The sequence below is a fragment of the Mytilus californianus genome, unplaced genomic scaffold, assembly GCF_021869535.1.
Source record: "Mytilus californianus isolate M0D057914Y unplaced genomic scaffold, xbMytCali1.0.p SCAF_3, whole genome shotgun sequence".
Lineage (NCBI taxonomy): Eukaryota > Metazoa > Mollusca > Bivalvia > Mytilida > Mytilidae > Mytilus > Mytilus californianus.
The window spans coordinates 85,426,505-85,439,939 of NW_026262679.1; the positions used below are offsets into that span (position 1 = coordinate 85,426,505).

At 32.9% G+C, this 13,435-nt stretch overlaps 1 protein-coding gene across 1 annotated transcript; it reads left to right on the forward strand.

Moving 5' to 3' along the window:
• The first annotated feature begins 1,707 nt into the window (after positions 1 to 1,707).
• Positions 1,708 to 11,330, forward strand: LOC127735285 (uncharacterized protein C3orf38 homolog). The gene is made up of 3 exons (XM_052245411.1): positions 1,708 to 1,889; positions 6,170 to 6,363; positions 10,246 to 11,330. Exons 1-3 carry the CDS (start codon positions 1,772 to 1,774, stop codon positions 10,903 to 10,905), a joined length of 972 nt encoding a protein of 323 aa, XP_052101371.1. The 5' UTR covers positions 1,708 to 1,771; the 3' UTR covers positions 10,906 to 11,330.
• The last annotated feature ends 2,105 nt before the right edge of the window (positions 11,331 to 13,435 follow it).

The window sequence follows — 13,435 nt, forward strand, 5'->3', positions numbered from 1 at the left end:
ATACAAAGGGTTATAATAAGATACACTGGATTGGTCCTGGACCCGATTGATTTTAATATAATTACATTGACACGTTTTATTAAAACATATAAAATTTGCTAAATGAGCAAATCTAAAATTTTTATCATAGCATTTCCAAATTAGCTGCAGAATTCCTATTTTCATCAATATTCAAAGAAAAATGAAATATATATATTTTTTAATTGAATTTTTGATGAAAACATTGCAAAAACGAGAAGAAGAAAAAAAAAGAAAAAACATTGTCTAAGAGAATATTTTGTAGATCTAAGAATATATAATGTATTTAGTGTAGGTGATATTGAAATAAAATAATCTTGACCAGCTAACCATCTGTGTTTTTTGATAACATCAGTGGACACCAACTGTGAGAGAAGCACTTAACCTAATCATTTAGTTGCTTGTTTAAACAATCAATTTCATGGTTTCAATGCTGAATATCAGGAAAAATCAGGGCTGTTCTATAAAGTAATAACATATACAGTAACTATCATACGCAGTACATATATAATATATAGAACTAACAGCACTATAATTGTTCAATTTGATTAGCTCACCAAGAACAAACGCACTATATATATTATTCTAAACATAAAGAATACTCATGAAGCATTTAATAAATAAATGTTATATAAACATATAGATTGTAGCCGCACTAACATAATACAAGTCATACAGTTCACTCAATGTCAATTAAATCACTCGCTGTCAGTGTCTTCTTCTGGTTCTGGGTCTGGCACAGGAATGTCGTACATGTGTCCGACGGCATGAAGGAAGAATAAGGTGGTGATGGTACCGTCTTGAAGTTGCTCCCATAGTGAAGAGAGGCGTCCCTGTGACCGTTGATACTTGGTGCATTGCCAACGGGCAAGACTCTGTTCATCTACCAGAAGCACCTGCCTCGAAACAGTTTTGGCTTCCTTGATGAGCGCTGGAACCATCTTGTAGAAGTGGAGTTTGTATGTATCAGCTTGGGGATCGGCTTGTACCGTTGTGTATGTAACTATTTGTTATTACACAGGATGAAAGACTTGTTAAGAAAACAGTCAATTGAAAGAAAATGCTAATTACTGCTGATTAATGTTGATGTCTGTTGATTGTACTAAATTCTGTTATATACGTTTTTATTATAATTATACCCAATAATCTTGAAAACTTGTAATGAAAACATAATCAACATAGTTGTTTTAAACTCATCTAAAGAAAATATTTGTCAAAGGCCAATTTTTTTTTACCGTACACCTTTTACATTATAATAAAATTCATAAACATTTATGAATTACAATTAATATATATCTTTATTTTTATTCCCTATAAATATATTTTTTTATTGGGCCGGATCGACTTTAAATATGGGCCGGATCGACGTTGGGCCGGATCGACGTGGGACGGATCGACTTGGGCCGGATCGACGTGGGGCCGGATCGACATGAAACCGTTAGACAATGTTAGAGGTACAGGGACTCCTAAAGTAACAGAAGATCTTACATTCGGGGAAAAGAACTCGACAGACAGACAGTTGTAATCGCTTAATAATTTGTTTGCGGGATATGAATATGGTCATTAGTACCGTTATTCCGAGGCACATATAAAAACACAATTGAAAAACTACAAGGTGTCTAACCGGAGTGAAAATTCATTCACTGTCCATGTTTGACTCTAAAATTACTTATCGACTGGTTTCACAAATTCCCGTAGTCAAAGGAAGAACATAGTAAGGAGATGAGAGAAGGAACCAGTGAAAGATGTAAACATGAACGAAAAGGAAAAGTTAGGATGTAGAGAAATTTTAGAAAATATACAGACAGAAGAACTACGTTTACTTACTGATACAGTTACAAAGAAACTAATTAAAGTTTCTTCACGATCAGGTATCACATCACTGAAGCAACCAAGGATATAATTTTGAGAAAGAGCTTTCATTTTCCTTCAAGCTCTTTCTCAAAAATCCTACATGCATATATAAACTTTTTCTTCTTTTGGAATATTTTATGGTGTCAAAGACTCCCGCTCTGTCCATAGCGTTCAATAGTTTAAGCTTTAGGATTGAAGCTGCGCCTGATTGGTTTTATACAAATTATGTATGACAGTTTTAAATGAACAACTTTTTAAGGTTCATCATAACATATGGACAAAAAAGGCTGGATTTACACCTCAAAAACGACTCTGAGTACAGACTTACCTGTCCAGTTGGAAAAGTTTTAAGGCCTGGCATCCAGTAGATATCAAAATATCAAAAAGTTTATATCTTTCTGAAACTCAAAATGCATTTAACTTTTATATATCCAGTGGATGCCAGGCCTTAATACTTTTCCAACTGGACAGGTAAGTCTGTACTCAGGGTAGTTTTTGAGGTGGAAATACAGCCATTTTTGTCCTTTTGTTATGATGAACCTTAATTAAAGGAGTTATTAGAATATTGCCCTTAACTTGCTATTTTGACCAATTTTTGTAATGGAAAAGAAAGAACAGTGTGTGTCAATTCTTGACATAAAATCAATATATGCACATTAAAAGATTAGGACTTTTTGCTGACCCATGATCTTCCTCTCAAAGTCACAGTGAGGAGCAAAAACTACTCGCCTCCTGGGAAGTTCAAGACAACCCCTAGTACTGGTTTGAGTTAATCTTTAAAAAATATAAAAGACAAAGAGATATGCCAACTCTGAAAAATAACCATCAGATCATGATCTACATACATGTTTAACCCTGTCACATTCTGTATGTGCTTAATGTTCATGTATTATAAGTTCCCAAATTGAAATAGCAAAAGCACAAATTTACCTGTATGATAATATAATTAACATTTACCTACATGCACACATGTACAATTATCTAAATATGCCTTAAATCATACCTGCCAACCCTCCCGTTTTGAGCGTGAGACTCCCGCTCAAATGGCGAAAAACGGGAAATCTCCCGCTTGCCGGTACCCTCCCGCGCGGGAGTATAGAATCTCCCCCTTTGGGATATTTTAACCTTGAATGATAAGTCAACAGTAATTACGTTTTTGTCTCACTGATTAGGGTTGTAATTACCTGTAAATCACAGACCATGTGAAATTAAATGGCTTCACTTGACAGCTTGGGTGTCAAACATAGTACTAATTAACGATAATTAACGACTTTTGAAGCAAAACACTTCAAAGAAATTTCGGGTTACTTCCCCTGTTTAATCCTGTTTTAAGTTACCCTTCTTAAAATAATGTGAATTGATAAAACAATATAAACTAAATTCAAATTAAACAAAGAATTATAAAAGAAGGGCAATTAAAAGATTTTGTATGCCTTAAGACAAAAAAAAATAATTATATTTTAAAAATCACTTAAAAGATCTAAACTTCTATTCAATGTTTATATTGAAATTAATAAGATATGTATTGAACCAATTTAAGTCAAATAGATAAGTGCACACACAAAATGCACCTGTGACAATATGATTGCTCTCTTATAACAGAGGGGTCTGGGATGAAAGTTGTCTGGAAGTGATTCAAATGTCAAAGTTGATGAAATAGGAATGAAACAAACAACACACCTTCTGTAGGATATAACCATATTTAAAGAAACAAAGTATATCTATAAACTCTTATATGTGTTTCGTAGATAAATAAATAAACAGGTCAGATATTTCACTTGAAAATGTCGTTCGCGCAAAATCTCCCCCTCAGCTGTCATAGCTGAGAGGGAGATCTCCCTCTTTGAAGGTTTCAGAGGTTGGCAGGTATGCTTAAATCAAGCAGTTGGTTTTCTCATTTTGTTGTGCCAAGGCTTTTAATACGACCGCAAAAAAATTGTGGTCGTATATTGGTATGACGTTGGCGTCGTCGTCGTCGTCCGAAGACACATTGGTTTTCGCACTCTAACTTTAGTTTAAGTGAATGGATCTCTATGAAATTTTACCATAAGGTTCAATACCACATAAGGAAGGTTGGGATTGATTTTGGGGGTTATGGTACCAACAGTTAAGGAATTAGGGGCCAAAAATAAGCATTTTTGTAACTTCCAGACATAACTTGTGTGTTAGTGTATGGATCTCTCTGACATTGTACCACAAGGTTCCATATCACAAAGGATATGCTGGGATTGATTTTGGGGGGTACATGTAATTGCCTCAAAATTTTAGGAATTAGGGGGCAAAAAACAAGCATTTTTCTAGTTTCATGATAATAACTTGTGTGTAAGTGTATGGATCTTTCTGAAATTGTTCTACACGGTTCCATATCACAAAGGGAAAGCTGGAATTGAGTTTGGGGGTAATTGCCCTGAACGTTTAGGAATTTGAGGCCAAAAAAGGGCCTAAAAACAAGCATTTTTTCTAGTTTCCAGACAATAACTTGTGTTCAAGTGTATGGATCTCTCTGATATTGTACTGCAAGGTACCATACCACAAAGGGAATACTGGGATTGATTTAGGGGGTAATTGCCTCAAAATGTTAGGAATTAGGGGCCAAAAAGGGGAAAAAAAACAAGCATTTTTCTAGTTTCATGACAATAACTTGTGTGTAAGTGTATGGATCTTTATGAAATTGTACTACAAGGTTGCATATCTCAAAGGGAAAGCTGGGTTTGAGTTTGGGGGTAATTGCCCCAAACGTTTAGGAATTTGGGGCCAAAAAGGGGCCTAAAAACAAGCATTTTTCTAGTTTCCAGACAATAACTTGTGTTCAAGTGTATGGGGCTCTCTGAAATTGTACTGCAAGGTACCATACCACAAAAGGAAGGCTGGGATTGAGTTTGGGGGTGATGAATCATAAGGGGGGTCAAAAAATTTGGGGGGAGGGATTTTTTTTCCTTTTTTTTTTCTTTAAAATTTTCCGTTTTTTAAAATTGGTTATTCCTGATTTATATATAAAAGCAAATAATAATGATATGGTTTGAATAGGTAAATTAAAATTTTTTAAGTTCTTAGACCACATTCATTCTGTGTCAGAAACCTATGCTGTGTCAAATATTTAATCACAATCCAAATTCAGTGCTGTATCAAGCTTGAATGTTGTGTCCATACTTGCCCCAACTGTTCAGGGTTCGACCTCTGCGGTCGTATCAAGCTGCGCCCAGCGGAGCATTTTATTAGAGCTTACTATACAGCATGGGCTGTGCGCACTGTTGAACACTGTATAGCAAACTATAGTTGCTCACATCCACATCATCTGATGTCATGTGGATAGTTGTCTCATTGGCTATCATCCACATCTCCTGTTTTTTTAATTTTGATTTTAAGTAATGTTCATGTATACAATGTGATTAAATCACTTTTAAAAAGCTCCAACCATTGTAAATGGTCTAGATATATTGTATCTAGTGGTCTAGTTCTGATAAAAAATGAGCATATTAAACAGGAGAGCAATCTGATTGAATCCATGCCTTGGTTACACAGACCTGTTGTTAGTAAAGTTTGGACACAGGATCTGTATTCCAATCAGATTGAATGGAGAGCTTATTATTGTTGTTGAGGGTCAATTAGAAATGTAAGCAGTTGTTTAGAAGAGTGGTGAAATAAGTTGTGGATACACAGAAAAAGTGTGTGCAGCAAAAATTACAAAAGATACTTAAATCCAGAAAAGCGCTTCGGACGCATGAAATTATCAAACGTGTTGTTTTCAATTTTTTAACTACATATGTTGCATTACTTGCGGAGTTAAAACATTGAACTATAAAAATGTAAAACCATTGGTAAAATGAATGAGATATTGTTTTTTTTTTCACTGTTTTACATTTTTAAAAAGTATGTTTAGAAAATAACAAACCATTTCAGGCAATAAACTTAAATTGAATAGTTTCAATTTTGACGCATTTAATATATGCAATGTCAGAAATGTAATTTCTGAAATGTAACATTGGCTCAAATAAACAAACAAAATGCCTCGTAGGATTCTCACCTATTTTTCTTACATTTGAATTCAATAGCATAGAGGTTATTGTGTATATTATAAGTTACTGTTGTTATTATAATCATATGATATACTTCCAAAATATTTTGAATATCTGATAAAAGAACATTTAATTGATATATTTATTAAAAACATTTTGAGATTCATATAACATGTAGGAGCAAAAGTTCATTTTCTGGGACAATCCCTTTAATGTTTACCAGACAATTTAGTAATCAAGGAATTTACATTGTTTAGAATTTATTTTTTTTTAATTTTCAGAGGCAATATCAGCCATATTGACTTATTCTCAATCATCATGTGAATTGTTGAAGAGGAAGAAAATTAAAAGGGATCTATTGTTTAAGTATTTGGTAGACAAAGGAATAGTTGTATCTGTTAGTTCAGACAAAAGGACAATCATTGAAAGACTGTTAAAGACATGGGGAACCAAAAATATAACAGCTTTAATGACGGTAATTGTTTATAATTAAACTATAAGTTATTATAAAGAAGCATCTAAATATTTTGTTCTTTGCATTTTGAAAAGCAAAAACATTTCAGTTTTTATACGACTGCAAAAAAAATTTGCGGTCGTATATTGGTATGACGTTGGCGTCGTCATCGTCGTCAGAAGACACATTGGTTTTCGCACTCTAACTTTAGTTTAAGTGAATGGATCTCTATGAAATTTTACCATAAGGTTCAATACCACAAAACGAAGGTTGGGATTGATTTTGGGGGTTATGGTACCAACAGTTAAGGAATTAGGGGCCAAAAATAAGCATTTTTGTAACTTCCAGACATAACTTGTGTGTTAGTGTATGGATCTCTCTGACATTGTACTTCAAGGTTCAATATCACAAAGCTTAAGGGAATGCTGGGATTGATTTTGGGGGTAGTTGCCTCAAAATTTTAGGAATTAGGGGGCAAAAAAGAGGCAAAAAACAAGCATTTCATTTTCAGTTTCATGACATTAACTTGTGTGTAAGTGTATGGATCTTTCTGAAGTTGTACTACAAGGTTCCATATCACAAAGGGAAAGCTGGAATTGAGTTTGGGGTAATTGCCCAAAACGTTTAGCAAAAAGGGGCCAAAAATAAGCATTTTTCTAGTTTCCAGACAATAACTTGTGTTCAAGTGTATGGATCTCTCTCTGAAATTGTACTGCAAGGTACCATACCACAAAGGGAAGGCTGGTATTGATTTTGGGGGTAATTACCTCAAAATTTTAGGAATTAGGGGCAAAAAAGGGGCAAAAAACAAGCATTTTTCTAGTTTCAGGACAATAATTTGTGTGTAAGTGTATGGATCTTTATAAAATTGTACTACAAGGTTCCATATCACAAAGGGAAAGCTGGGTTTGAGTTTGGGGGTAATTGCCCTAAACGTTTAGGAATTTTGGGCCAAAAAGGTGCCAAAAAACAAGCATTTTTCTAGTTTCCAGACAATAACTTGTGTTCAAGTGTATGGATCTCTCTGAAATTGTACTGCAAGGTACCATACCACAAAGGGAAGGCTGGGATTGAGTTTGGGGTGATGAATCATAAGGGGGTTCAAAAAATTTGGGGGGGGGGGGTTTCCTTTTTTTTCTTTAAAATTTTCCGTTTTAAATTGATTATTTCTGATTTATATATAAAAGCAAATAATAATGATATGGTTTGAATAGGTAAATTAAAATTTTTTAAGTTCTTAGACCACATTCATTCTGTGCCAGAAACCTATGCTGTGTCAAATGTTTAATCACAATCCAAATTCAGAGCTGTATCAAGCTTGAATGTTGTGTCCATACTTGCCCCAACTGTTCAGGGTTCGACCTCTGCGGTCGTATCAAGCTGTGTCCAGCGGAGCATTTTATTAAAAATTTTACTCATCAAAATTGCCTGTGATGCAAGTCTGAAGATTTATATTTCAAAGAATTGTGAATTTGACATATTGTTCTCTATAGTAAATTTGATGAAAATATCTTTTATTTTTCACACAATTGTACATGTATAAATCAGAAAGTTTTCTTTTGACAAATGCCAAATTTTGTCTACAGGGTAAACACTTTGTTTATTGCAGAAAGCCAATATTTTTATAGTTTTTTCTTATGAGCAAAAAACATTTTTAAGTTCTTGTGATGGCATTTCACACAATTATTTAGCTTCATATGAAGATATAATTTGCACATATAATTACATTTAAATAAATAAATCAGACATGTCAGATATGATTTTTCTATACAAATTTCTTACAAATACAAAAAGTAAGATATGTGCCTAATAGTATTGCTAATATATATATAAGATCATATAATACATTATTTCATTTCAGCATGAAATAATGTCTTTACTCAGTGATCTAGCATCATATTTTTTTTGTCCCAGAAAATTGAAATTTTGATCATTTTCATGGGAATATATATATAAGATCATATAATACATTATTTCATTTCATCGTGAAAAAATGTCTTTACTCAGTGATCTAGCATCATATTTTTTTTGTCCCAGAAAATTGAAATTTTGATCATTTACATGGGAATATAATAAGTCATCTCTAAACATACATTCCCTATGAAGCTGAGCCCAATGACATGACAGTTTTGTTGTTTAAATTGATAATTAAATTTAAAAAAAAGAGTCCAACACATATTTCACCCTAAAAAAATTTTGGCAGAAAGATTAGACCTTTATATGCATGAATTATTAACTTGCTGTCAAGCATGCATTATTACAATGTTATTATAAAATCAGCTGTTTGTTTGGCTCCAAATACTACTTACATATACTGTGCCACAAACCTAGCACAAATACATAAAAAAGTACATATTGTAGCCAAACCTAAAGGTGATTTTTTTGTCTTGCCTGCGACGAAAGTAGCAGAATGTGAGACATAGGAATTACTATCCAGCGGCTGTGTAAACTATTTGTATAAAGCTTTATATTTTAAAAGGAAGAAAACCTGGATGCTTCATACCTTAAGCTTGTATACAGATACTTTATGCTACAAAATTTCTGTCTTTCATATGTTTGTTGTCCTTGACCTCATTTAAATGGCTTAGTGACTGCTTGACCTCATTTCACAAATCAGTGATCAAGGTTAAAATTATGTGATTATGTCCGTTTCTTACACACTATAAGCAGTATGTCAACTTTATTTGGTGTATAGAATGATTGTTAGAGGTACAGCTCAGTCTGGCAGGTTTTATCTGACCTTGACCTCATTTTCAATGGCTCATTGGTCAATGTTTATTTGTTGTGTTTTGGCCTGTTTTTCAAATACGATAGCAATAGGTCAACTATATTTGGTGTATGGAATGATTGTAAGGTGTAGATGTCAGTCTGACAGGTATCATTTGTCCTTGACTTCATTTTCGTGGTTCATTGGTCACTGTTAAGTTTCTATTGTTTGGTGCTCTTCTCAGATACTATAAGTAATAGTGAATATATATATGGTGTATGGGATGATTATAAGGTTAACATGTCAGTCTGGCAGTGTTCATCTGACATTGACCTCATTTTTATGGTTCATTGGTCAATATTTAGTTTTTCTGGTTATGTCTGTTTCTGAGATATTATAAGTAGTAGGTCAACTATATTTGGTGCATGGAATGATTGTAAGGTATACCTGTTGCACTGTAGTGTTTCATTTGACCTTGACCTCATTTTAATGGTTCATTGGTCAATTTTAAGTTTTCCTGGTTGAGTGTTTTTTATAGACTTTTAGCAATAGGTTTACTATATTTTGTGCTAGGAATGATTGTAAGGTGTACATGTCTGTGTGTCATGTATCATCTGACCTTGACCTCATTTTCATGGTTCATTGGTCAATGTTAAGTTTTCATGGTTTGGTTTATTTCTTTGATACCATGAGCAAATGGTTAACTATATTTGGTGTATGGAATGATTGTAAGGTGTACTGTCTGCCAGGGATTGTCTGACCTTGACCTTATTGTCATTAATCCTTGATAATGTTAAGTTTATGTGGTACTTGTAGTAAAACCTGTATTTTTAAGACTGACAACATTATATCAATCATGGTAAGTAAAGCAGGCGAAACATTTCAGCGTGTAAACTCTTGTTTAGAAAGTCAATAATTTTAGTTGAGTTCAACAGCCAATATGAAGTATACAGCGTTGACAAGGTGGAAATGTAATTTTTGCATTGATTCAATGTTAAGATTCGGTTTTTGCACTCCTTGGACCAAATTTTGAATGCTTAAACACATGACAATACAAAGTATATATAAAGTACAATAATTTTAAAAGAACAAAATCCATGTTTCATTTTTATTATTTTCAGTCTTAAATTCATATTTACAACACCCTTTTGACATCTACACGAATCAATTTTAAACATTAAAATTTTGTATTTCAGCATTATGACGAGGATATGCCATCAAGCTCATCATCTGAGAATTTTTCTGAACCTCAAAGAAATCAAGTTATGATACCACAAGCAAACAAAACAGAATTAACTACCTTACCAGGGTCAAGTAACCATAGCAACGCTTGTGCATCTGCTAGTTCAAATGCAACTGACCTTCAGCTTTTAGGAGAAACCTTTGCACGATGGTTTTATAAAGTTTTAAACAGTCAAAACCCACATATGGGGGTGAGTGCAGAAGAATTTGGGCCATGTCATTTCTGGGATGAAGCTAAATTGATGTTATTAATAGTGACAGATGATCAGTCTACAAAAGATGAACTTTCAGGATCACAATTTGTTTCAGATAGACTCCTGTTATTTACTAAGAGTGAATTTTTGTTATTTAATCCAAATATTAGCCGTGATGGAGTATATGTTAAGTCTGAGCGCCATGGAATGGTAGTTGTATTAGTTTGTGGAACAATTCATAGACAAAATCAACATTTAGGTGTGTTTGATCAAATGTTTGGATTGGTGAAAGATCCTAGATTTAATGACAATTATAAAATAAAGCTGACTAAATTAAAACTTCATAACATCAATGTTGATCATGTACCAGCACTAAAGGATAGACCTGAAAGTGAAATAAAAGATTTAATAGCAGTATAATGTTAAACGTATAAGAATATAAAGTTATAAATGAAGTTTGTGATATAGAAGAGGAACTTTTTTAAAAACATTGCTGAAATTTTAAAAGAAAAGTGACTGTTTGTGTTAAATACCACATCCACAAAAGATTCAAAATAATAATGCAGAGTCTTTCAATTTTTATTTAAAAATACATAATTTTGTTGTGTAGAATGTGTTGATTTTACTAATGTATTTGCTTTTTCTGAAATTTATCAGTTTTGAAATGGCATTATCACATAGTTGACTTTTCCATATACTAGTATATGCAATGTACATGTACATGTATCAATGATTTTAAGATATTGCCATAGATCAGCTTCATATATCCTCATTTTTGTGAGAAATTGCTTGCCATTGCTGTCAATTCCATGGTCTCTGCTAGAGAATAGATTATATTTCTTGAACTTAGAGTAAACTTATTTTCCTTTTAGTGGAAAATTCCCGTTTTCAAAATTAAGTTATTTGATTTCCTATTCAATGATGTATAATGGGATGGATAAATCTCAAAAAAGTTCTTTATCCAATTTATAATTTTATTGGTCAGCTGATTATTTGTGTATTTGAGTAAATGGTCTATGAGACAGCAACCCAATGACTAAAATACCTAGTATATATACAACGATCATCATACTACATGTATCTTCAACAGTAGGTAAATGTCTTTGCAATATGTAAAGCTTTGACATAGGCCTTGGTTCAAAACATTCCATATAACAAGTAGCAAAACATTTAAATAATTTAAGATGTCAGAACATTACTAACAGATAAAACTAAAGATGATAGTATCAAACTATAGTAAAATATGTTTATTGACACATATTCAAAGCAAATACATTTGAACAGAGAATTTGTTGTTCATATATGTTATTCACTATATAAATCATTCACTGAAGCATACAGAAATTATATAAACGGTGATCAAGAAATTATTACCAGGAATACCTCTATTTATATACTGAAGTTAGTAATTTGATTATCTCCCCTTTTACATGTTGAACCAGTATTATATTCCTCATTATGTGGTGAGTGGTAGGGATGAGCTGCTGTGAAAGGTCACTATTTTAAGCTTAATGCTATATGACAAGGTTGAGAAATTTAGATTAAATGTATGACAAGGTTGCTGATTGAATCATATTAATTATATAAGTATCTGAAAAGTGGATTTTTTTTTCGACATAGGCCAATTTAAATCAGTCTTCAAGGAATTTGATTAAGCTTATCAAATATTTGTCAAATCTATGAAATGGCATAATCATGATAGCTATATGTATATATTTTGTGAAAAAATATACGAAAAGGGTATGTATTTTTGCTATTCAAAATATATGAAAAGGATGGGGTACTGGATGTCTCAGCTGCTCACCCCTATGATAACATGATTGAAGTGCCCCCTCCTTTTCCAACATAAAATTATCAAAAGTATGATTTGGAGGGAAAAGGCTGTCAAGTTCTAAATCATGACTACCTATATACCTATCATCCATGATTTCCATTACTATTGTATTTGTTCTTTATGTGGTTGTATTTACTATCAACATATCTGTTTCTTCAATATCAATTTCAGCTTTATAAAGTATTTCTTGTCACCAATTTCAGCTTAGAAGATTTTGAAAATCCTATTTGATTCTGGCATTTAAGAAAAATAAATAAAAAATGTGAAGAAAAAAAAAACACAAATTGAAAAAATTACACCTGCTCTATCCAAAAAAGATTTTGACAGTGTACATGTAGTGTACTACTTTTTGGACAAATTATAACAAAATTATACAAAAAGCCTATCGACTCTTAACTCAAAATATGGACAATTTTATGTTAAGGGGTCTATAATTCAGTTTGACAGCTTTGACATACTAATTTTTATCCTTTTCAAACTGGACCAAATCACTACTTTATCTAACAATTCATGCCCCAATTTTTTTTACATTTAATTTCATCCCCTATACTTACAATTTTATGCATAAAATATAAATAAATAACTTTGGAAGGGTTATGAAAAAATTTGCAAGTTACGCACTGTCTACACCAGGAACGACAAAAAATCAAAGGACGATAACTTTGACCTCAGAACATTAACGATTTGATAGTAGGTTGCTTAACATCTAGTGGCAAATATTTCATGCACAGAACATAAAAGATGACTACTTAGTCAGTGTGGCATAACCCCATCTAAGAAGGACCTGCACTAGTTTTAAATCAAAATAGATTTGATAAGAGCCATTATTGAGGGTGGGGTGGTGGTCTTCATTTCATTGTTTAATTTTTAGCTCACCTGGCCCAAAGGGCCAAGTGAGCTTTTCTCATCACTTGGCGTCCGTCGTCCGTAAACTTTTACAAAAATCTTCTCCTCTGAAACTACTGAGCCAAATTTAACCAAATTTGGCCACAATCATCATTCGGGTATCTAGTTTAAAAAATGTGACCGGTGACCCGGCCAACCAACCAAGATGGCCGCCATGGCTAAAAATAGAACATAGGGGTAAAATGTAGATTTTGGCTTATATCTCTGAAA